Below are 26,728 nucleotides of genomic sequence, written 5' to 3' on the forward strand. Positions count from 1 at the left end.
AAACAAGGAGGTGGTTTTAATGGTATGGTCGCAAATCACCACCCTGACCGAGGAGCCCCCTCTGAAATGCCTGAAGAGATTCAGGAGAGCAGCAATGCATACTGAATCACGCACTGCTCTCCGTTATTCACCATCCGCAGCAGAGGCCACAATTGCAGCAGTAATGAGCTCCTACTTAGAACTGACCCTCCTGCCAACAGACATAGCCAATCATGTCTGTGTAGGTGCCTGGCTGGTTGATAGCACTGTTGAGATTGGAACCATTGCGCCACCAGAGCGCATACGCATTTATATTTGTATTTGCAGTGTGCCAATACTCCTCCTTCTGCAATGCCAGTTTTGATATGAGGATTAGTTTGGAATTGCTATCTGTTGGTATTTATCATGCAGGATTATGCACCAACAGACTTCTCCTAACCCAAGTCCACCCCAATGCTCTATGTTTATCTGACCCTACATGACCTCGCTTGATGGGTTATTAAACCGGGCCGCTTCCTCCCGATCTAGATCCCTTTAAAACCGTTCAACCTTGTTCAGAGCATACAGCCGCCATCTGTCTCTGTCAGCGACCGAATAGACCACAGAAGAAATAATCGTGTTCCAGTGGCATTAAACAGCCAATAAGAAGCACGAGTAACTGGGTTAGGGACGCACTCGTAAATTTTTCAGCTGTCGGCTGGGACACTGGATACGCAGCTAGAGACAACATGTCTCTTGGGGCTGAAAGGAGTGAAGTTTTGTACTAATGATTAGGCAATCGAGGAGTAATTTATCACACCTTAATTCTGCCAGAGGACGGTAGAGGTATTAATATTTAAAAAAGGCTTTTTTGATATGCTACATAAGTGAATGGACACTGTACCATGAGTTTGTTTGGCGTCCCATTCCAAAACAGTTCGTATCAATATAAAGTTTGACCCACTTCCCCCACCTTTGCAGCTATAACAGTATTTATTCAGTCCAAAGATGGAAATGTGACAATGTATGTACTATATAATTTAAGTATAACATATTTTTGCATATTTTTCAGTATTAAAAATAATACTGCTGAGACTAGGATATGCTTCACATACTAGTGAAAAGGCAGGAATGTTGTTTTATGGCTATGCAAATGACTATTTCCCAAGGAAATCCAGCTAAATAATTACATTTGTGTTCATATTTAGGTTAATACTGAATCTCATGTTGTAAACACATAGGTAAGTAATAGGTTTATTGTACTAAAATGTTAAATTTATGGGTAGCTTTACCCTTTTCATTAACCCGAGACAATGGGTCCGTGTCAAAACTGTCAATAATAATTACATTTGTCTTAATATTTAGGTTAATACTGAATCTCACGTTGTAAACACATAGGTAAGTAATAGGTTTGTAATAGGTTTGTTGCACTTTAATGTTCAATTTATGGGTACGTTTACCCTTCTCATTAACCCGAGACAATGGGTCAGTCTCAAAATCAGCATCCTATGAGCTATGGCCGTCCCAGAAGACTGTTTCAATTCTTAGAAACCTAAATACTTTTCGATATTCTGACCGAATGATGAGGGAGGCATCTACTCCGAGAGAGAGCTTACCTGGCATGTTAGCTGGGGCTAACTCTCTTAGCTTAGTAGTTAGTTTAATAGCTAGAACCGTGGCGAATGGTGGCGGCGGCGGCTGATGATGTCTAACCAGTGTTGGGACAGTCTCAATAACTTGCCATATAAAGGTCAATGTCAGTTAGAATCCTCTTTACTTAGGCAGCTGCCTAGGTATAAAGTAGGCAGCAAGGCAGCTCAGTAGGTTTTGAAACAGACCCATAAGTTAAATAGTCATTTAATAACTGGTAAACAATTTTGTTGGGACACAGATGGCACTGCTTTGGTAGAATGTGGGTTCTTATGGGCAGATGCTGATGAGTTTAAATGCATGGACTTCTAGAGAGTCGCTCATGGACTCTTCAGCAAGGTGTTGCGAGAGTCGATCATAGACTCTTCAGCAAGGTGTTGCCAGAGTCATTCATGGACTCTTCAGCAAGGTGTTGCGAGAGTCAATCATAGACTCTTCAGCAAGGTGTTGCCAGAATCATTCATGGACTCTTCAGCAAGGTGTTGTGAGAGTTACTCATGGACTCTTCAGCAAGGTGTTGCGAGAGTCGCTCATGGACTCTTCAGCAAGGTGTTGCGAGAGTTGCTCATGGACTCTTCAGCAAGGTGTTGCGAGAGTCGTTCATGGACTCTTCAGCAAAGTGTTGCGAGAGTCGCTCATAGACTCTTCAACAAGGTGTTGCGAGAGTCGCTCATAGACTCTTCAACAAGGTGTTGCGAGAGTCGCTCATAGACTCTTCAGCAATGTGTTGTGAGAGTCGCTCATGGACTCTTCAGCAAGGTGTTGCAAGAGTCGTTCATCGACTCTTCAGCAATGTGTTGTGAGAGTCGATTATGGACTCTTCAGCAAGGAGTTGCGAGAGTCTCGCATGGACTCTACAGCAAGATGTTGCGAGAGTCGCTTTTGGACTCTTCAGCGAGGTGTTGCGAGAGTCGCTCATGGACTCTTCAGCAAGGTGTTGCGAGAGTCGTGCATGGACTCTTTAGCAAGGTGTTGCAAGAGTCGCGCATGGACTCTTCAGCAAGGTGTTGTGAGAGTTACGCATGGACTCTTTATCAAAGTGTTGCGAGAGTCACTCATAATCTCTTCAGCAAGGTGTTGTCAGAGTCGATAATGGACTCTTCAGCAAGGTGTTGCCAGAGTCGATCATGGACTCTTCAGCAAGGTGTTGCGAGAGTCTCGCATGGACTCTACAGCAAGATGTTGCGAGAGTCGCTTTTGGACTCTTCAGCGAGGTGTTGCGAGAGTCGCTCATGGACTCTTCAGCAAGGTGTTGCGAGAGTCGTGCATGGACTCTTTAGCAAGGTGTTGCAAGAGTCGCGCATGGACTCTTCAGCAAGGTGTTGTGAGAGTTACGCATGGACTCTTTATCAAAGTGTTGCGAGAGTCACTCATAATCTCTTCAGCAAGGTGTTGTCAGAGTCGATAATGGACTCTTCAGCAAGGTGTTGCCAGAGTCGATCATGGACTCTTCAGCAAGGTGTTACCAGAGTCGATCATGGACTGTTCAGCAAGGTGTTGCTGTTGCAGGCACCACTAAGTTGAAAGAGACTTGATATCTGTTTTCCCCATGTATATTTCGAGACATTTGCAAGGATGGTTCTTGTGGTCTTGGGCTGCTCCAGGAAAAAAACACTAGTGCCGCACTGAGAACATGATTCAACCCTCAGCTCGATCGCTGATACATTGTTCTTCTTTCCTTCCTCGAGGTGTATTCATTTCTCTTTTCTTCTCTGTTTATCCTAAGAGGCAAAAAAAAGAATGTAGCTATTTCTGGAAGGAACTGCATCCGTCTCCGTCTTTAACCAGCTGTAACGTCTTTGAGCCGAACAGACACGAATGATCTGAACCCGGTTCTTCCTGCTTTGACAGCTATGCTCCTAGGCTAAATGCATTTCCTTCCCTGGCGACACGGATAAACCTTCTCAAGATGGATCTTTCGCATGATAGAAGTAATGAAATATAGCAAAAATGTTGTCTCACAGTCTTCCAGCGTTCGGTCTGATTAGATTGAGAGATATTTAGAGGAATACACCCAGCCTGAGATAGTGATCGGTAATCATTTCGGAAAAATGACTCGACTCATCAATCAGAGTGCTCGCTAAAGGTTACGTCCCTTCAAGCGACTTTTCGTGAATAAAAAAGTAATTACCCTTTATCATCAGACAGAGGAGCTTTGACATCATTATCTTTTTTTGTTTTGAGGTGATTGTCAGCCCTTAAAGATCCTGAAAAACAAATAAGACAGAAAAGTCTAGACGCTAGTCTTTGTACATTTTAATTAACTGACTTAAATATCTTGGCACTGGCACGCATCCTTATCGACTGTCCATCTTGAGTCTGCAGCAATTAACCAGCATGTGCCGGGTGGACAGGCTCAGGTTTGCAGCGTTTGGCACACTTTCAAAGCCTTTAAAGACCTCAATGTATTCATGCTGAGCCCTTGCCTGTTGGTGGCTACTCTAGCGTCCTGATCCTAGCGATCATCTCTTACCAGATTTGAGGCCCAAAGAAACTCTCTGAAGATGACAATATATTGAGCAAAACAGGCGCTGGCAAGACCCTCAGAGTTCCCAATGCCGTTGTACACTCTTCAAAAAATATGTGGACCATGAGCTTGTCCAATGGCTATGAATATGGAGTCAACAGTATCAACCAACACTATTATGCGAGTTTCAAGGTGGTCAAGGCTTTTTGCAGGCCACTAAAGCTCCTCTGTATCCAACTTGTCAAACCATGTCTTTAAGGATCTTGATTTGTGCATAAGAAGCACAGCCAAGAAGAACTGCTGATCTATAGATTTGATTTGATCTAGGAGAAACCTTCTTAGAACCTTATTCGGCTGTTGTTAAAGCTAAAAATATCACATAAAAGAGAAGCCACTGGTTTGAAATGGCATGTCAAAAAAGCACATACTCAGATGTCCAAATACTTTTTGCCCATATAGTGTATCTCCCTTCCCTGGGACTCTGGTAACCCCTGCCAAATGCAAAACTTTATTCTGGTTAAAAAAGGCCATAGACTGGAACGCACCAGGATGTGCTCTCTGTCCAGCTTCTCAACCAGAGAGGAGGCGATTCCACATCTGGCCTTTCTGATCTTGGAGAAACCTTCTTAGAACCTTATGTGGCTGTTGTTATAGCCGAAAATATCACAAAAAAGAGAAGCCACTGGTTTGAAATGGCATGTCAAAGAAGCACATACTCAGGTGTCCAAATACTTTTTGCCCATATAGTGTATCTCCCTTCCCTGGGACTCCTGGTAACCCCTTAAAATGCAAAACGTTATTCTGGTCAAAGAAGGCCATAGACTAGATTTAACTAGGCTGTGTTCTCTGTCCAGCTTCTCGACCAGAGAGTAGGTTATTCCACATCTGTGTCTGCTGGGCGTCTGACCATGCTAGAATAGTTGAAGGTTTGAGCAAAGTCTCCATGGTGGTAGATTTATTTTGATGAGTTTTTAAATATCTGTCGCTTAGTAAATCTGCTTGAGGCCTTTCCCACACTTAATCCTATTACCTATGTTTTTCTTGTAGATATATGTAGTGTGTGAGTGTGTGTGTGGGGGGGGGGGGTGGTTTCAGAGCGAGATGCATATCTATGATTTATATCGGGAGTGTGTGCATGTGGCAGGTCGGTTTTATTTTTTATTTACGATGTTTCTGGATGAACCCGGTGCTTTATGTGCAGTCCAACCCAGTTGCACATAAATAACGGTGCATAGGGGGAGAACCTAAAGAAATTTCGCGCAGTATTGTTAAATGCTTTACAGTGTGCAAGCTATGCGATATTGTAATAGTTGGAGTTACAGTAGCTGCACTTTATGTCTAACCCAATGAATTTTACACTATCGACACTAAAATGACACTACAAGGTGTCCAACGGCGCTTCCAAGACTCCTGTGGATATGTTAGTAATGCTACGATGATGCTAAATGTACACCATGAGCCATTAGTTGACCCTCCACTTTGCAGCTTTGACAGTTTTCACTTTTCTGCTGTGTATCTTGTTGTGGAAAATAAGGTCAGATGGTAAAAGCAAACAAAGATTGGGTTACGATCTTGGGTTCTTACGGCAGTAAAGTGAAAAAGAACAAAGAACAAAACTGTGGGCCTCTCTTTATACTGCTCTAATCACCTTTAAACACCTCCTCTAAAGTTTGGGTGTTGGACTTTTGAACCTCGAGTATGTGCAAACTGTTGTTTCTTATCTGCTTACAACATTTTACAACAGCTTATCTCTGTACATCAAGCACAATATGACTAAGGATTTAATATTCTAATATTCAGGTTATATGAAGCATAACATCTAGTTTTCCATTACAATCTCTATGTGGGAATTTGTACCCATTTAGTCTCGAGAGCATGTTGGATGTTGGTTAACTGGTTAAGCCACAAGGTTATGGGGGTTTTGACATATTTCTGCACATGGTTATGGAATTGGATGTCCAACAAGCTCATGATCGGGGGTCCTCCTACCTCCCACATTCTTGTAACTAAACCAGTTAAGCTCTTAACCAGCACTCAACATGCTCGTGACTAAATGGGTACAAATTCCCTCATCCCCAAGGCATCAGTACGTTAAGGTCAGGAGTCTGTAAAGTCCATTGGTGTTTCAAACCTGTTTAAACGTCTTCACGGACTAAACACCTTTATCAAACCACCACCACTGTTGGTGTTCTTGCCAAGAAATGGTGTAACTACTTCTCGCCAACCTTGTCACTCGCTTAGAGTGAAGCTAACACAAAGGCAAGACAAAAGCTATTGTTCCTACGACGGCATCGGATATTTACTTATTAAACATCAAGAAAATACCCCACGTCCCTTTCATTAAAAATTTATCAATGCATTAGAAATGTTTGGTGGGGTAATTAATCTTTGACGTCCTGCAGCATGTATGGAAAGCGGCCTCAAGGGACTTTCAGACGCCATTAACAGACAGATGTAATGACAGCTCTCGTATGGAGAAATATAGGACGCCGATCGCTCTCCATTAAAGATGCAAATATTTCCCTGTGATGCTTCCACAGAACTGCCTCCACAATTTCTTCCTCAACTGCTTCTCACGGTAGCCTGACCTTCCGTTTAATCACGTCTTCGCCGAGCCATGTTCAGATTCACGTGTAATTTTCTCTAGGGGTTTATGGCTAATGGGATCATTAAAACTACCAATTACGCAGAAAGGCTTTGTGCCGCTCCCCAATCAGATCATAATGGGGTAGATACAGAAGGGCAGTTCCCTTGCTGGTGTAAGAACCCTCAGCGGAACCTGAAAGCCAATTTCTCTTTCTGCTTACCTTTCTCTCATGAGACTGGCACTTATTTGGGTATTTTGTGTTCGGAGGATCAAAAGCCAACTTAGTCATTTCTGATTCCTGTGTTACTTGTATCACTCCCATTCTGGCTGAGGAAGGCTGCAGGCTAGCACCCACACCCTCTGAGGCTCGTGTATTTGCTGGCTTCTTTACACCAGCCAGTGATGGATTCTGAGAGAGAACTACCACATACCTAGAGTTAAGCTAGTCGTACAGTCCCAGATCCTCTGACATTCGCACCACCCCACTCTGGCCACAGGATGTCCAGTAGCCGGCCGCATCTTATTCAATGGCTAGCAGCAAGCGCTTCAGGGCATTGGCAGAGCTGAGATTCAAACTCAGATCCCATCGGTGGCGTGCTACCAATAATACAACTACCCCAAGACTGTGTACCTCAATGACCATGTACCTTGGGGAACCAAAGGTAGGTGGACACCTGATCACAAGCTTGTTGGACATCCAATTCCATAACCAAGGGCTTAAACATGAAGTTGGAACTCCCACACCCTTGTGGCTAAAATAGCATTTACTCTCCTGGAAGGATTTTACTTTCTGTCTTTTGGAAGACCTGGAAGGTCTCTGGGTTTCAAAGCTCTGTCCAGGCCACTGGAGTTCGCTTACCCAACAATGCAAGTTCCACATATCAGCACTAAAGATTCCTACAGGTCTACATCATCATCAACATTACTGAACATCCCAAGAAACCTGGATGCATATAAATACTGATCAGAGGTTCTTAAGGAACTTAGACCAAAGGTAGGTGGACACCTGATCATGAGCTTGTTGGACGTCCAATTCCATAACCATGTGCTTACACATGAAGTTGGAACTCTCACTTTCTTGTGGCTAAAATAGCATTCACTCTCCTGGAAGGATTTCCAATAGGATTTTACCTTCTGTCTTTGGGAAGATCTGGAAGGTCTTGCTTACAATCGTCGTGTCAGGACTCTGTCCAGGCCACTGGAGTTCGCTTACCCAACAATGCAAGTTCCACATATCAGCACTAAAGTTCCCTACAGGTCTACATCATCATCCACATTACTGAACATCCCAAGAAACCTGGATTGGGTTCTTAGGGAACTTAGACCAAAGGTAGGTGGACACCTGATTACAAGCTTGTTGTGCTTAAACATGAAGTTGGTACTCCCAAACTCTCCTGGACAGGCTTCCAATAGGATTTCACCGTCTGTCTTTGGGAGGACCTGGAAGGCCCCTGGAGTTCCTTCACACCAGACTTGTCAAAGGGCGCAACAGGAAACTGGTCCATCACAGCCCAACCCATTTCATTAACCCACTGCACCATCTTCAGATATCATTAAGCATCTAATCCAGTTATATTTAATCCACCAAACCAAAGTGATCTATTTGTTGTACTCTCTAATGAACAAAGAAAATTTGAAGGCTGACCGGAGTCGTATTAAAAGGCTTACGGAAAGGCTGTTTAGCCCGAAGTCATTAGGTAAATTGTACAGCTCCCAGAATCGGGCATGTTCGGAGCAGCAGACAGATACAAAGGATGAAATAATTCATCACTGGTTAAAGGGATTCGCACTGAAGAGTAGAGCGCCGGAGTGCGTATCGCTCATGAATTATTAATCCTCCCTCACCTAGCTATTAGTGACAGTAGCGATTGCCGGGGAGACAGGGATGAGGGATGGGTGGCGAATTCGGAAAGGGAAAGACGCAAACAATGAGGAAGCACGAGACGTCATTAGGAAAGACAAAGCTGAGATGGAGTGATGTATGACAGGAGACTCGGAGTGAAAGCAGGTAGACAATTAGGAGGAGACAAAGAGATGCTGAACCATGAGGGAGCGAGATTGAAAACGGGGGAGGGACGAAGAGGCGGCTTCCTTTCTCCGTCCAATCGGTTCCGTCTCCTCTGGGCTTTATTTAATCGTGCAGACTGTAGACTGTTTGGGGAAAGCCATAAAGACATGGGTAAAACAGCTGACTTATTTATTAGGAGTGGTGTCTACATACTTTAGGCCATCAGCTATAGGTAAATATAATCTAATCCCTGTTTTTGCCCCATTTTCTCCCAATTTAGTCAATTCCAATTCCCAACTACTGTTCGTCTGGAGACATTGTTTCAATAGCAAAAGCCATATCTGACTTCCTTTGCCCCAGACTTGGGTGGGCCGCGGGTACAGAAAAAAGCCTTGATGCTGATCTTCCTTGAGTCCTGAGGAGTAAGTCAATATGAGCCGGCCAAATTTGACCTCAACAGTTTATGAAAGGGTCTATCCTGTTCTAGCAGGGTCCATAAAGGCATGAGTTGACAAGATTGGTGTAGAGTACATCACAAATACTCTTGACTAAGTGGGCACACATTGCAACCCCATAACATTATGGAGCCACCACCAGCCGCTAGAGCCCCCTGTTGTACCAGTTTTTCTGGCAATGGTGTATCCAAGGTTTGAATCTTCAGTGGTCATTCATTCATTTTCATGTCTACCAACTCTTGCTTTCTAAGAATCACTGGCCACAGTGACAGCATATTGCCTAAGGTTTTATGGCCTTGCTCAAGGACCCAACAGTGGCAACAGTGGTATCTTGGCCACTAGGCCCCAACACACTGCGAACAGAGTGCCAGTCCGTCTCGGGGCCTCGGGCACTCCCCAAACCAGACGCATCTAATCGTGTCTGTGTGTAAACTCAGGGGATTCGAACCCTAGATCCCAGCACTAGTGTGCTAGCGTAATTTGAGACTAATTGTGTGTGTGTGTGTGTGTGTTTCTAAAAACAGTACTTAAGGCCGCCTTAATTCCACCTTAAATGTTTTTGTGTGAATGATCTATCGGTAAACATGTACTTCCAGGGGAGTCGTTCTGTAAGCGTTCTGTTATTTTTGCTATAAGTGCTGTAATTTCTGCACTCACTCTCATAAAAGAGCACTTTAGCACACACACACACACATACACACACCTGGTTGGCAGATAAAAGCCCCATTAGGTCCGCACGCCCGCACCGTCCTGATAGTTCATAATGGCATCGGTTCTCAGAGATCGGACCGCGGCGCAGGTCGCCGGGTGCACAGCTGCCACGACGCCTCCCGAAACAGGCGCGCTTATAATCAGAGGACGCTGTGACATCAAATTACAGCAGGCTGACATTAAACAGGCATGTGTGTGTGTGTGTGTGTGTGATAGATTCTCCTTTCCGTGACCCCTATCATCACACCTATCATTTCCTCGCCTATTCTTCACCGTGGGGGGAATGTTGTTCCTCTGCCGGCAGCATGGGATCAAACATGACAAGGAATTATACCCTGCGCCAGTCACACTCACACACACACACACACACACTTAAAACACAGATAAAAACTTTGTCGGTACACAAATAACATCAAGCACACACATTGGACGTCAGACGTGTGTGTGTGCGTGTGTGGACTCATTAAAAGAACAGAGGACTGTAGGGTGTGTCTGTTTCCCATTAATAATGCACAAGCTCTCTTGTAATAGCTTGACTGTGCGCTCAGATGGCGCAGCTGCAAATGGGACCCAGGGTTCGAATCCCCACCAGTGGGACCAGCCGGGTGTCTGCGCCATCACGATTGGCTGTTTCGCCTGACACATGACTGCATGACATCCCTAATAGCACAGTTGGGGATTCAAACCCTGGATCCCAGCGGTAGTGGGCTTGTACAGATAGAGCTTTTGGATACGAGCCTCCGTTCACCTGCCACGCCCATTTTTTTGCCCCATTTACTACTATTTATTTTTAAAATTTGAGGTATCAACACTGTTCCGACTGTAAATCGTCCGGCCTGTTGATGACACCGCTGCTTGTATAGAGCTTTTGGAAACGAGCCTCCATTCACCTGCCACGCCCGTTTTTGTACCCATTTTTTGCTCCATTCACTTACATTCATTTTTTTAATGATTGAGGTGTTGGCGCCGTTCCAACTCTAAATCGTTTGGCCTGATATGAGTCTCCATTTACCCTCCACACCCGATTTTGTTTTTATAACATACTCTTAAACGTCCAATACCCTCAAACACTGTGACTACAGTTTAGGGAGTGACCTCACACAAACAAGCAGCCGCTACACACACACACACACACACACACACACAAATGTTCCGTCGAGTCCCATTCATAACGTATGAACGCCTTATTTATTTCAAGGCCGTTTCCTTTGCTACCGCTGGCCTTCATTACAGCGGCTCCGCTGGAAGCCGGGAGAAATTAATTCCTCTCGCCACCTCCACCACGCGTACATCGGTGTATTCATGCGTTCAAGCGCACTTCTGCCACCTGCTTTTATATACGGAGTGGAAGCGAGCGGGTTCGATCTATGCGAACACGGACGGAGACGCCAAACGAGTTTAGATACACGCCATATGTCCAGAAGGATGCGAACGCCTGACGGTAAGCTTGTCGGACGTCTGGTTACTGTTCCATAAAAGTGTTCTATATAGCTTGATGAAGCCATTGAATCTGAATGGGATAAACCACCTAAATCTATAGTATGCAATGTAATACATTCATTCAGTCTGTTTAACCCCAGCGCCACCCATTTCAGGGTGGCTGCGGGTACAGTTCACCAGGCGAAATGTAGGAAACACCCCAGACAGGTCGCCAGTTCATTACAGGGCATCCAATTAACCTGAATGCACGTCTTTGGACCGTAGGAGGAAACCGGAGCACCCGGAGGAAACCCACACAGACACGGGATGAACATGTAAACTGCCCAAACTGCCCCATCTGGGAATGGAACCAAGGGCCTTCTTGCTGTGCTACCCACCCAGCCACCTTTTCCTCCTGTCATTTTAAGGGAGTCGCCCTCAGCTTGACGTCTATCATAGAAAGCGCTATACAAATACATTTGACCTGACTTGAGTTGACTAGACGCCAAGATGGAGAGGTTGGGACGCAACCCCCACCACCCCATATTAACGCCCGTTTTAAAACTAGATGTCCATTGAACTTCCATTGAAAATGTCTGAAGAAATGCAGACTCTGCCAGCTGTAGGACGCCAAGAGTTTGAGGTTGGCACCCGTAGTGTCGTTTGTCAGAGACGTCGGACCAAGTCCGAACCTGAGCGGAAACATTAGCGCAGTGAAGCGTGGGGTCTATTTTTCTGTCGGAAAGCATTACAGATAGAGATGCACACACAGCTGAGCGGAGCAAGCTCAGATACGCCGTGAATGAGTTCCCTTTCTCAAACGCGCACACACACACACTCATCAGAGCAACGTTCTGTTAACAGGTTACCGCGCAGTATCGCAAACCGCCGAGGCAGCTGTTGGACCTCAGAACTCAAAATCTGCAAATGTCGGCGGCATCTTTTCTCATTTAGATCATCCCGCGCCGAGGGTGAGCGCCTGCTCCGACATCTAAACGAATTAGAGGCATTAAAACGTGAAGCGTCACGTGGAAATGTAAGCAATTACGGTGAAAGATTGCCGCCGACACGGAGACAAATGCGCAGCGTCCGAGCGAACCCCCGAAGCCGGTTAACGGCGCTACGTCTTCTGTCATATTCCGATAAGCGTGCAGTAATTTCACTCCGGATAGTTCAGGGAGCTCGATAAATCAGGCGCCGGGCCGTGTTCACTCAGTCCGGCTTTAATCCCGCTGCTGTAAAACTAAAACAAGGAAAAAAATATTTATTTTATTTGTAATTTCATTGCCTAGTTGTAGAGGGCGGCACGATGGCTCAGTGGGTAGCAATGTCGCCTCACAGCAAGTCCCTAATTTGGATAAGAGGTTAAGAAAGTGAGTGAGTGCCTAGTTTTACTATCGCTTTATCCAGGAAGGGTCACGGTCGGTTCGTTTTCCACTGATGACTGACCGTCCGATAGCACAGCTGGGGATTCGAACCCTGGATTCCATCGGTCATCTGCATGGTGGCTCGGTGGGTAGCACTGTCGCCTCACAGCAAGAAGGTCCTGGGTTCGATCCCCAGGCGGGGCGGTCCGGGTCCTTTCTGTGCAGAGTTTGCATGTTCTCCCCGTGTCTGCGTGGGTTTCCTCCAGGAGCTCCGGTTTCCTCCCACAGTCCGAAAACATGCAGTCAGGTTAATTGGAGACAGTGGATTGCCCTATAGGTGATTGGGTTTGTGTGTGTGGGTGTGTCTCCCCTGTGATGGACTGGTGCCCCGTCCAGGGTGTTACTGTGTGCCTTGCGCATTGAAAAGCTGGGATAGGCTCCAGCACCAACCCCCCGCCACGCGACCCTAATTTGGATAAGAGGTTAAGAAAGTGAGTGAGTGCCAATTTTACTATCGTTTTATCCTGGTAGGGTCACGGTGGTTCGGTGGGTCTTTATGTAGATGACTGAATGTCCGATAGCACAGCTGAGGATTCGAACCCTGGATTCCATCGGTAGTGGGCTGGCGTAATCTAGCGCCGAGTGAAAAAATATGAATTGTAAGACTATCTTCATTCTTATGCAACACATAACCTGGTCAGTACTTGTAAAAGAAATCGGAGAATCAGCATTGTTAATTACTGAGGTCTTTCTGAGGTCTATCATTATGGTAAAAACTCTCCGCAGAGCAAGAATCAATTAAGCCATCAAATTCCAGATAAATCGCGGAAGCTCAATAAATCAAGCGCCAAGCCATATTCACTTATGTCCAGCTTTAATCCCGCTGTGTGCACGTCAAAGCTGCTAAGAGACTAAAATAATGGTCCTGGTCTGGTCATGGTGGATCCGGTTTCCACTGAATTACTGGGCGCGATGCAGCCACATACCCTTGGCCTCCACCAGCCCCTCATACATAGCCAATCATGCATGTATGTAGATGACTGACCGTCCGATAGCACAGCTAGGGATTCGAACCCTGGATTCCATCGGTAGTGGGCTGGCGTGAAAAAATACAAATTGTAAAACTAGCTTCATCCTTCTTTACCATAATCATAGACCTCAGAAAGACAAAGTGATTAAAAATGCTGATTTCTTTTACAAGTACTGACCAGGTTGTGTTGCATACACATAACCCCGTCAGCATTTCAAAGCGTGATTCTGGGAGGCGCCGGACCTACCCAGACCCTAGCCGTAATTTGTCGGAACTCTGTGATCAACGTTAAACCACTTCTTGAGGATCTGAATGGAATCGTCTAGAAACATCTTACTGTTTTGTTTCGTGCAGCGCAACATCGAAATTCTGTCCTCCTTCCGAGGGAAGCGGGAAACACCTGTCACTTCAGCGCAACAAGCATCTGTTAGCTAATCAAGCAGATAGGAAGAGAGGGGCGAACGATCCACGCTCGCCGAGGACCAAAATAAAAAAAAAGGCTTTTTTGATGTACGACCGCCATTCCGAGGCTGTAATTAAATAATATTTCTGGAGGTCCCTCAGCATATGCTGTATGTCAAACGTTTTTTCAGCACTGACAAGGAAAAAATGCACTGGGACTTGGACGGGGACGAATGAGAACCCTGCCCCACAAATCAAGATTTATTTGACTTTTAGAGATATTGCATTCATTATTTGATGTTCTCGCCGCCGTCTCTGGGCTGTTCGGGCTGTGGCTTTTGGCTGTTTTTTTGCTTGGGGTTGCTATGATGTTGCCAGGAACTGATATTTCGGTCACCGGGATCGATTTGTCTCGTGTCTTGGGTTGTTTACGTTCGCATTTATTTGTTCGGCAGGCACTTTCATTTCAGTTAAAGTGACTAACAAATGAGGCGAAGTCCAATCCAGGAGCTTCACTCGGTGATTCAGAGAGTTGGGAGTACCCAGGAGGCAACACTTGCAAGGTTCGATGTACCCGACTGTCCCTGATAGTCAAACGATTCCTGCCAGTTATGTTATAGTATTGTTATGTTCAGACTTCATAAGGTGGCCATCTAGTGCTGAGATCTCAAGCTCTTGAGTGTGAATCTCTGCTCTGCTATCAGCCGACTGGATGCCTACACAGACACATGATTGTCTGCGTGTCTTTAGGGAAGTCGCTTATCCAAAGCGACTTACAATTCAAGCAACTGAGGGTTAGGGACCTTGCTCAGGTGCCTAACAGTGGCGTCTTGGTGGTGGGACTTAACCCGTCTACCTTCTGATTACTAGTCCAGTATCTTCCTGCTGCATTGACAGGTGAAAAGAAGTGATCCTCAAGTGCGCTTGTATCATACATGTCAGCCTTGCCCCTTTTCGACTCTAAGACTTAACCCAGTGACTCCAGTTATGGAATATTTAAAGTTCTGCAGCTGGCCAGTGTAGAGAAGTCAGCAGCAGGGGGAGCTAGACTGCAAATGGGAACCAGATATATCTCGTTTTGGAATAAAAAAGCCCGGACGGCTGCCTCTGTACTTTGGGGCCACCAGAGCCGATCAGTCTGGTCCGCATACCTGATTTGACACCGGATATGCCAATCATGTCTGTTTAGACACCCGATCGGTTGATAGCACCACCTGCACAACCTGGATGCTATGCTATGCTATGAAATCAATCTCTAAAGTGGGGCACTCAGGTGGTCACAGAGATCAACTGAGCTAGCCTACTGTTGCTGGAATCCAGAGTTCGAATCCCTAGTGGAGCTATCGGACGGTCGGGCATCTAAGTACAGACGTGATAGAGGCGTCACAGAGAGGAGGATGGCTGAGGCACCAGGATAGTTGGCGTCATTGCGTCCAGCAATTCCAGGCAACGTGGACCCAGTCAGGCATCCAAGTACAGACGTGATAGAGGCGTCAGTGAGAGGAGGATGGCTGAGGCACCAGGAGGATTGGAGCCATTGCGTCCAGCAATTCCAGGCGAGGTGGACCCAGTCAGGCATCCAAATACAGATGTGATAGAGGCGTCAGTGAGAGGAGGATGACCGAGGCACCAGGATGGATTGGCGTCATTGCGTCCAGCAATTCCAGCCAAGGTGGACCTACCGCAATGCCGCAAAACTGATGATCTCTATGGTTAAGATGGTTTTATTTATATATTATGTATCCTCGCTTTCTGAAAGTCTGCATGTCTAAATGCCAGATATATTTCTCTAGATAGGCTGTCGCAGGACCTGCCGAAGGGCCTGTGGAGTTCAGGACGAGTGTGTGTAGCGTCTCCAGAGTGAGCAAAGCTGGTATGCAGATCACGCGAGATAAATACTACAACACTTGTAGTCATGTTCAAACAGTTGTTTCTTCCTTCCAGGAGCACACACTTTTATCGGTGTGTGTGTGCAGGGATAAAGGGGAACTTGCGTGCCACCTTGGGAATTGCCGGGTTCGTAGTCTCGAGAACATCAAAGACTGAAATCTTCCAATGTGATCTCCATCTGCTTTGGGCTTGTTACAACATGCCCCATACACCACCTTTGCTATTTTTCCCTCTCTGTGTACATCCGGCCATACAGCGTCTGTCCGGTGCCCGCTCACGTGCCCGGGTCTAATCGAGTTTGAGCGTACAGACGATGTATATAACCTTAATGACCGGAGACTCAGAGGAGCAGTCCGGGCTAATGAAGTTGTTATCTAATGAAGCCGGGCCCTCTTAGACTCACTCGGCTGCAGTCTAATCAACTCCAGCTTCATTAGGGAATAGTTAGCCTGTCTGCCAGGCGGTTCTAGACAGACCGGTAAATCAGGCCGTTGTGCGGCTGTCTCTGCAGCCACCCTGGGAATCGTGGGTAATGCAGTTTTAGAAACGGTCCGCAGCTGCTCCTTCAGTGTTATTAGGAGAACGCTTGTACCTGGGATGGCACAGGGGCCCTTGCCAAGTGTTCATGCCAACGTGTTTGTCCATGAAGGCCCTGAACTATTTATTAATGGCCATTGGTCTGCAACTTTATAGTTATTAGACTATATCGAGGGGTGGCCTCCAAGATACACTGTATGGCCAAAAGTATTTGGACACTTGATGGACATAATATTCCAAAACTGTGTAAAGGAATTCCACTACATTATGAGTGCCTGTTTGGTCAAAAAGCATTTTTGAGGTATAATGGGGCCAGTCGTGCCTCCCCACGGCAGTGCCAGTTGGCAGCCCGTACCTGCGAGAATTAGAGATTAACCCAACATGCAAAAACCCAACCCAAAAACAAGCCCCAAATCACAGCTTCTAAAAAGAAAGAGCAGGTTGCCAACAAAGAAGATAGCCATGATTATATACACCTACTTCCACCTGGAGCGAATTAACACTTAATGGGACTTCATGAGAGACCAGGGAACCAGCACAATGGATCATAATGGCATGGCAGTTGGACATGATTCTGTAACTCGTGCCTAAGTTGGTCTTTTTGGTGAGCATCTCCACACTAAAGTCGTTGAATCACATTTAAAGGAACCAAACAGCTGCTACAATGTTTTATGCATGGAATTTAGTTTATAAAAATGAAAGGGACACCACCCAGGTGGTGCAGCGGGATAATCTGTTAGTGGCAAGATTCTGAGCTTCGGGGTTCGACTCTCAGCTCTGGTTCTGGTCGACTGGACGCTCTCTAGCAGCCACAATTGTCTAATTCCTGCAGCAGACAAAATTGCCTTCTAGTCTGCAGGATGGAAAAGACCAGACTAAGGGGGTGGATTTATCGACGCTGTGTAAGGACCTTGGAAGAGCGCAGACATCGGGGCGTGGCTCTCCGTACACGAAGCCTCACGCGCAAATTCACCAAAGTATGGGTGAATAAGACTGTGGGAGTGTGTGTCAGGCTACACCATCCTTGGATGCTAAAACTTCTAATAGCCTAAAGTAACCTAATCAAATGATTCTACAACTGGACTGGTGCTGCAGCGCTATATGTTATAATAGTATCCGGTATTAAAAAATGTTATTAGCACTTCGTTCTCTTCAAAACTTCATGAAGTTTAGCAGTCAGAACTTATTTCTGAGTGTGAAAAGATCAAAGGATCAAACATAAGCTGCAGCATCAAGGCGTCAAGCGCTTCCGTCTGCTAATTAAACCTCATTACCCTCTTGCTGTCTAAGCTTGTGAAGGATTTAATCAGAAAACCATGGTAGAAACTGGAAGCTTGATAGAACGTGTTTGTCAAAGAATAGAATCAGGAGTTTGATATAAAGTCAACAAGGTCCAGACAACTAAAAACTGTGATTTTCCATTTCCCCACTTTCATCGTGCAGCCCCGTGAAGGTCTAATCAGCCTTCCCTGACTCATTCTCTTCTCTCCTAAACCATTAAACTTGCGATTACAAAATTATTTCAATTGTTACAGATGGGCAATAACCATCTGCAATGCCCTCTTATACCCATTCATATCCTAGTCCTGCCATCCATGTCGGAATGAGAAGCTAGAAGGCAGAGAGCGCTAGCGCTAATAGTGTGCTTTTACTGCCTCTGAGCTATTGTGAGGACGGCACTTCTAAACCCACTGTAATTGCATTTTAACTGCATTTCCATAAGCTATAAGCTACTCTATTAGTGTTCTACCTGCCAAGCAAGTGCAGCATTTAGAGCCGACTGCTGCTAAATAGGAAAAGAAGTTCTTTCTTTTGTCAAAGTTCTTGATTTTGGGACCTGACTTGGCACTTTCCGGGGCTTTTCCAGATGTTTTACAGCTGTATGCAACTGTTTGGACATCCACACCCAATTCCATCTATTGTTGGTGTTTATTGGTGGCGACGGTCTCAATTTTTCTCCTAATTTAGGGTAGCCTAAATAATAATTGGTCTCCCGCTCTTAGGGACCCCGCTTGCGTCCGAGGGGGGTGTATTCGCCTGACACATGCTCCCTCCCTAACTTCGAATTTGCCCATACTGGCAAATAGTGGATTCCACCTGAGGCCAGTCTTGAGCATGGAGAGTCACACGCTGATCTCCGCATTCCTCTACTTCTGTATAGGCGGCTTCGGGCGACCAACCAGGGTCCTTACACAGCACTGAAGACCCCGCCCCTTTTTTTAGGGTGGTCATTTCCCATCCAGCAGATTTTGTCTGCTAGGGTGCGCCCTGCTGACCAGTAGCACAGCTTAGATTCAAACTCGGAGAGTCCAGAATCCCAGTGCTGGTGTGCTCTCGGAATACCTCACTGCGGGAAATTCCGCTAGCACACCAGGGCTGAGATTCTGAACTCCCCGGTTCGAAACTCGGCGTTGCCAGCGGTTAGCTGGGCACCGTCTAGCGGGCATAATTGGCACTGATTGGCTAATGTTTCTGCTAGGGCGGGATGACCGGACTATGTGGGTGAAGTCTTCAAACGCCGTATAAGGACCCTAAGAAAAAGGGTTCTGTTAAGGGCTGCGCGCGGGTCGGTGGAGGCGTGAGCAGCAATATACTCACCTCGACTGCAATCGGGAGTCCCCCAGGAGCTAAGACAAACTGACTTCGTTAAATTGGGAGAAAATGGGAAAAAATGTATAAATAAAAAAGAAAAAAAAAGAAAGCATTGCCTGACTTAGGTCGTGTGGATGTAGTTTGAAATCTTCTCTATTGATTTATTATTGGCTGAACTAAGCTTCAAGGTACACTACATGGACAAAACAACTTATGTGGACCCCTGACCATGAGCTAAACTCTGCACACGAATAAATGCCAAGTGGGATTTGGTTTTAACACCAACTGCCGCTCTGAAAGGCAAGTAATCTTGACATTTTTGACAAGGCACAATGTCCGAGGTCCAGACTAGCACAGCCAGATACGTTCAGCACAGACACGTAAGCAGCCATACTTATTCACTGGGAGACTAACTGATGGCACTGGCCTTGTAGACGGATCCTAAGATAGGCCAGACTGTAATAAGGCCTGCCAGGCTTTTGAACATGTAGGTGTACGGATTCATGCTTAACCAAGCCTGTCATGCACGAAATGAGCTTTTGCTCTCGAGTATTTGTGTGTTTACTGCCGAAAGGAATATGGTAAATAGTGTACATGTAAAACATTGCTTTCATGAGTGCTTGCGATCATTTGTACCCAAATTATGCCCTGCGTTTTTTATTTTAGCACATCCAATTGCCCGATTGCGTCATGCTTCCTCTCCAATGCCAATCCCTGCTCTGATTGACCTCCGACACGTGGGCAGCATGCCGTATGCATCTTATCACCTACACTTTTGACGTGTATGGAGAGACACACCCTGAAAGCATTCTTTTCTCATCTCTGTGAAGGCGCCATCAATCAGCCAGTAGAGGCCGTAATTGCACTATTCAAGAGAGAGAGACCCCATCCTGCTTAGTCCCGCCCATATCTGAACAATAGGCCAATCGTTGTTCATGTGGCCGCTCAGCCTTAGCCGGGAGGTAGAGCCGAGATTCGATACGGTGTATTCGAGATCCCAGCTCTGGTTCCAGCGTGTGTTTTTACTCCTGCGCCACCTGAGCAGCATGCCCTGCGTTTTAATTGTTTTTAGCCTGTGCAGTTTAAATTTGAAGCTTGCTGTCTGGGCACCCAGGTGGTGAAGCGGGATATTCCGCTAGCACACCAGCGCTGGGATTCTGAACTCTCTGAGGGTTGTCTGAGCACCCCTCTAGCAGGCACAATTGGCAGACAAAATTGGCCTCCAGTTTCCTTGGTGGACTGAAAAGGAGAGGTGGAGAGGTCTTTGACGCTGTGCAGGGACCCTGATTAGTAGCTTGAGGCACCTGTACAGAAACACTGAGAAACACGGAGATCAGCAAGTGACTCTCCATGTGTGAGACTGGCCTTACGCACAACTCCACTGAGGAGAATGGGTGAACAAGTGGGGAGTATCAGCATGTATCAGGCGAATATACCCTCCTCGGTCAATATTTGGGTCTCCAGCAGTGGTAGACTAATTAGCTAGGCTAAATTGGGAGATACCAGAGCTGTCATGAGCAACCCAAAATTCCAAAAAGTCTTCATATATTACCATCCAGATGTGAGATCTGAGATGAAGCTTTGGTCTGACTCGTCCACCTACAATAATTTGTGTTGTGTACTACAGGCAAAACCAAACAACACAATGTATCATCATGATTGTTACCCATGCATCCATGAAATTCTAATACCGTTTTATTGCTTCAGTGTACACTTACTGAAATATTCATCAGCCTTTTATTTGCTGTTTTGGATACAAGTTCTGCAGAAGTCTACAATGATGCAGATTTTGTCCCTTGGGGGGGTCGAACAAACCATCATTCGAGGTAATAAAGTATTGGAACAGCAGTAAAGATCACAGCAGGGTTCAAAGAGGGAAACGGGTCAAGAGCTCTAACCATGCTTCTACACCGACAAGAATGTTAGACCAACGGGAGGCAGAGTAGAGTGCATAGCAATGCAGATTAGTGAAGGCTCTTATGATAGTCTTAAGCTAGGGTGACCATATTTTGGCAGGATGGGCCAGACGGATACCTGCACGGGGTTAAAGGTTTGGTTCAGAGAGGGAGGGGGGTTGGCAAAGTATTTAATGTCATTGGTGGCACCATGGTACTGTGTATAAAGTAGTTTTTTTCTCCCTAATCTAATCCTATCCAATTACCCTGATTGCATTACGCTTGCATTACGCTACCCTCCACTGCTGACTGAGGAGCGCTGCAACTGACACACGCCCCCTCCGACACGTGTGCAGTACCGACTGCATCTTTTGACCTGCACGAGGCGAGTTCATATGCGGATCAGCTTTGTGTATGGAGAGCCACACCCTGGTCAACGCATCATTCCTTGACTTTGCGCAGGCACCATCAGTCAGACAGCAGAGGTCGTAGCTGGATCAGTTATGAGGAACCCTGGTCCGTGTGAGCCAATCGTTGTTCATGTAGCCACCCAGCCCGGCCGGATGGCAGAGCTGAGACTCGAAGCGATGTGTTCGAAATCTCAGCTCTGGTGTGCTAGTGTGTTTTACCTAAACAGCTACTTTTGAACAAGACGACTAACAAATGCCGTCAGATAATCTTATTACTTTCAATTCAGCGTTCATCAGTAGAGCTATTTCGACAGAATGTGGCGCTATGACGATGTTAACAATAACCTCTATCTAAGTACGTGCATTTGTTGTTGTTCACGGTGTTTACGGTGTTTCAGAATCAAGGAAAGACTTTTCAAAGTCCGTTGATCTGGAGCTGTTTTAATGCTTTATGGTATAAAATGCAAAAACTCCCTCTGCAGCAGTAACAACATCTTCTGTTCTACCTGGTCTTTACCTGACCAACTCTTTCCTTTAGCTGCACGTTTGCCTAGGGCAGTGGTAGCTCAGTGGTTAAAGTACAGGACTAGTAAGTGGACGGTAACTGGTTCAAGCCCCACCATCTGCCAGGTTGCCACTGTTGGGCCCTTGAGCAAGGCCCTTCACCCTCAATTGCTTGCAGTATATATCTCAATTGTAAGTCGCTTTGGATAAAGGCGTCTGCTACATGCTGTAAATGTAAATGCGTTTTGCTGAACTGGCACTTTAAGACTATGGTCACCCTAAATAAGCCCTGTTTTATTAAGGATGGAAGGCCCAAATGTGGGTAATGTGTTTGTAATATAACCATATTAGACAAGGCTTCAATTTACAGGCACATAAGGCACACAACAAGAAGTCTTTCACTGCATCTTTCGCTAAACAGCAGTTTGATAAAGAAGGCTATTATCAGGCAGGCTTTGAACTGCCAGACCCCCGCTGATAAAACACAGGGCCATCTGTACAGAGCTAAACTCCGGGTCTTTGTGTTAGAAAAAAAGTGCAGATTATGTAAAACTTCATTATATAATGTTAATTAATGTCGTTTATTTTAAATCCGGCTTTTGTTCTGCGTAATTGCTCGCAATGTCCTGAGCACTTATTGTAGTGTTGCACTTTTTTATCTTTGAATTATCTTTTTTTTTCTGGATTTCCCTCGTTTTCTCCAAATTTCAGAACCTCTGCCTCATACATGGCACTTGCACTGGCTGAAGAAAGCTGCAGGCTAACAGGTTTTCCACAAAAAGCTGTAATACGTTTGGAGGAACACACTTCGCTTTTAGTAGTCCTCTGCCTCTGGTGCTAACTTGTTACCCAAAAATAGGACAAGAGTGTAAATATGACTCCCTATCTGGATCTCCTTCCATGTCATGTCACTGATGGGTCAGCTTTCTATAATGTTCCGTAGCAGACTAGCTCCTACCAATGGAATCCACATCATGATGTCAATCCAGCTGATTCTTGGTGTTCCTCTCCTTCTAAGTCCTTCCACAAGTCCTGTCATGACACTTCCTTCAATGTTGAAGAGTGGTTGCCTCATACATGCCTAATGTAACGTAACTTGTGGTTCAGTGGGTACTTTTCAGTTCTGGCCATCTTGTACACCTGCTCAGTGGTGATCATCTTCATCTGTGTGATTTTCAGCAGCGTCTTTCTTCTACTGGCCAGACCAAGGTTTTTATCAGTGGTAGATTGGTGATGGTGCCAATTGGCTTGGTTTTCCATATTCACCACCCCCACCCCCAGACATGGTCAGTCATAGCAAATCATCTGCACGTAGACACCTGATTGGCAGATAGCACTACTGGATCTCAACAGTAGTGGGCTGTGCCACCTGAACTCCACCAAACTCAAGCTTTTGTAGGCATCTCTCAATTCCTGATATAAGTTGAATAACATAATTTAGAAGACATGGATTTAATAATGTCGTGTATATGTAATAAACAAAAGTCTTTATTTTTCTGTTTCTCTCCAGTGTTCATCATGGCTTCCGGTTTGCTGGTCTACCCCTTCGGTCTGAACTCCAATCTGGTCAAGTCCTTCTGCGGAGACTCGGATATCTACCGCGCCGGCGAGTGCCAGATAGGCTGGGGCTACATGCTGGCCATTGTGGGCGTCATGCTCACCCTGTTTCTGCCCTTCTTTGCCAAGTACGCCCCAAAAGAGCAGCTTTTGCCAACACCCCTGCCTACGCTTTTATAAACTATCCATCGTGTGCGTCGTATCTGCTGAGCTGTTAATATTTCCTGCCATATTTTTTAACGTTGGGTGACAATAATGGTGTTGCCAGTTTGGAGGGGCCGTTGTGTTCATTGTGTGATGTGCTGCATTATCTTCCTTTATCTGATAAGTACCTTCCATTCATCATCATTTTTGATAGTGAAAGACAAACTGTAAGACTGACATTCGATTGTCTTAAGCAAGACTCTCAAGATAACGGAGAACAACCATCCCGAAGATGAAGATCTGGGATTATCTGGAGCATCAAAGGACCTCAAATGGAATATTTCATCTACCATTGAATAATATAACTAACCAGGAGTAATAACAATCCATCTAGTATGGATGTACTGTAGAACTCCTGAGTACATGCAGCCAGGATCCTTCTGTGGAAATGCCATGTTTCCGGCTGACCTGATGCCATGCTGACAACCAACACTGTGGATACCTGTCTATAAGAACAGAATAATGATTTATTCATTAAACAAACTGGTGTTTTATATAGACTTTGTTTTATACAATGGATTGTGACCACCCGATGAAACAAAGGCTAACGTGGGTGCTCTCCTTGACTCCAAGACTCTTACTCCCTTTCTAAATGAAGCAATCCACCGAGCTGCACTATGGCCAGCTAATAAAAGCACTGATTTTCCGAACTACTGAAACTGTGTTGGATTACTGAAAGACCCAAACTCTTAAAACATGTGCTCACTTTTCCTTATATGTCTTTGTTTCAGGTCATACTTTGGACCTTCCATTGAGTAAATATACATAATCAATGTACAAGATCAGGAGGAAAAAAGCCCCCATTAAAAAAAAAAAAACTTTGGGCAGGAAATACAGTGGAACCTCGATTTAACGGACCTCCATTCAATTTCATGGACAAAATCCTGAACAACCAAACGTCCGGTCAGATTGTTTAAAAAAAAATCTCCTCCAACATTTAAGGTAAATGAAATTTAGAATGCCTTTATTTGTCATATATACAACGATCAGTCATAACATCCATAAAACCACTCTACACTTACCATATAGAAGCACTTTGTAGTTCTACAATTACTGACTGTAGTCCATCTGTTTCTCTACATACTTTTTTAACCTCTTTTTACTTTGTTCTTCAATGGTCAGGACCCCCACAGGTATTATTTACGTGGTGGATCATTCCCAGCACTCACCGACACTGACGATCGCTCATCTATTGCTGCTGTTTGAGTCGGTCATCCACTAGACCTTCATCGGTGGTCACAGGACGCTGCCCACGGGGCGCTGTTGGCTGGATATTTTTGGTTGGTGGACTATTCTCAGTCCAGCAGTGACAGTGAGGTGTTTAAAAACTCCATCAGCATTGCTGTGTCTGATCCACTCATACCAGCACAACACACACTAACACACCACCACCATGTCAGTGTCACTGCAGTGCTGAGAATGATCCACCACCTAAATAATACCTGCTCTGTAGTGGTCCTGTCCACTGAAGAACAGTGTGAAAGCAGGCTAAAAAGGTATGTAGAGGAACAGATGGGGTACAGTCAGTAATTGTAGAACTACAAAGTGCTTCTAAATGGTAAGTGGAGCTGATAGAAACCAGGAGATGCTTTTAATGTTATGGCTGATCGGTGTATTCATTACAGCAACATGTTTTTTAATGCAGTGCCATCTGAGGGACGGTAAGCCTTTCCTGTTATGTGCAGGCAGAGACCTCCAAATTATTGAAATCTTTTATTAATGTTATGGACTGTAGGTGTTTTATTTACAGTTAAATTTTTTTGTGCTCTCGGCGCTTAAGTGGCGTAATACGTAAGCACCCAGGAAAATAAACCTTAACTAAATAATGCATTAACAATTTAATTTCAGTTACTAGGTTAACATGTGTCACATTAACAAAACGTAGATTTGATCAGGGATGTCTAATCTTTTGTATAGGACTGGACTGTCTCTTAGCTGCAATGACTGATGAGCTTCTGGCTCGAGTTCACAAAGTCACCTTGATTCTGTGTGGCCTGTAATTTCATAAAGTTCTGTTAGACTGGGAGAATTTCCAGTACCACTGATTTATGAGCCCATGGAATGACGTAAACAGGTTGTGGAATTACTTGCAGGTCTCCTTTACCTGTTGCATTTAATCATTTTATCAGGCGATGAATGTTGGAAAGTCCAAATCCTGCTGTGTTTTTTTTGGGTCAACTTTAAGATACTTGTTCGGATTTAAAAAATAAAATAAAAAAACAATCCGCCCAAACCGACTTGTGCCTTTCTAACACGACTAAAAAGACTTCGATACCTTTGATCAGGTGAATTCTGCTGATACTGTTTTGTAGATGTAAACTGTGTTGTGTGTTTCTGTATGCGTCATGGGTTGTTATTAATTCGAAGGGGGTTGGTTCAGTTGTAAATCGTTTAGAATTTCACTCAGGCAAGGTCACACTGGGGATACTGGATGTGTCACACAGCTGTCCAAACTAGATTTTTTTTTAACCAAGAGGGGAATGAAACTGAAATGAGAACATTATTCAGAATTAAACAAGCAAACAAGACAGAACATAGATGGTAAAAACAACATACATTAGTGACACTTATATGCTGAGCAGAGACGATGCCCATGACTAGGGGTCTGTTCGAAAACCTAGTGAGCCGCCTTGCTGCCTACTACCTACCTAGGCAGCTGTCTAAGTAGAGAGGATTCTAATAAGACATCAAACTCATAAGAAGCGATTATGTCACAGTTAGCCTCAGGCCATTCAAAGCAATAGGCTGCGGTGGCACGACCCCCAAGCATGCCAGCTACCATCTCCCTCCGTGTACCAAAAACGGTTAAACTGCCATTGACTTGTACACCCTTATACAAATTGAAAATCAATATGACGTTATTTACATTTAAAAAGGGGCAGTTGTAGCCTAGCAGAAGGTTCTGGACTAGTACGTAGAATGTTGCTGGTTCAAACCCTACCACTGCCAGGTTGCCACTGTTGGGCCCTTGAGCAAGGCCCTTAACCCTCAATTGCTTAGACTGTATACTGTAAGTCGCTTTGGATAAATGGCGAAAATGCTGGGATTGCCGTCACCGCTAAGCAATCGGCATCGGACGCTCCTT

General features: G+C 45.2%; 1 protein-coding gene across 1 annotated transcript in view; it reads left to right on the top strand.

Annotated features, from left to right (window-relative positions):
* Positions 1–23,709, top strand: part of LOC134303704 (LHFPL tetraspan subfamily member 7 protein) — an 85,838-nt gene extending 62,129 nt beyond the window's left edge. The window contains exon 3 of the mRNA XM_062989178.1: positions 23,393–23,709. Coding sequence (XP_062845248.1) covers positions 23,393–23,619 — 227 coding nt within the window. The 3' untranslated portion in view covers positions 23,620–23,709. The remainder of the gene's footprint in view (positions 1–23,392) is intronic.
* Positions 23,710–26,728: the final 3,019 nt, after the last annotated feature.

This window comes from Trichomycterus rosablanca, chromosome 26, assembly GCF_030014385.1.
Source record: "Trichomycterus rosablanca isolate fTriRos1 chromosome 26, fTriRos1.hap1, whole genome shotgun sequence".
NCBI classification, from domain to species: Eukaryota; Metazoa; Chordata; class Actinopteri; order Siluriformes; family Trichomycteridae; genus Trichomycterus; species Trichomycterus rosablanca.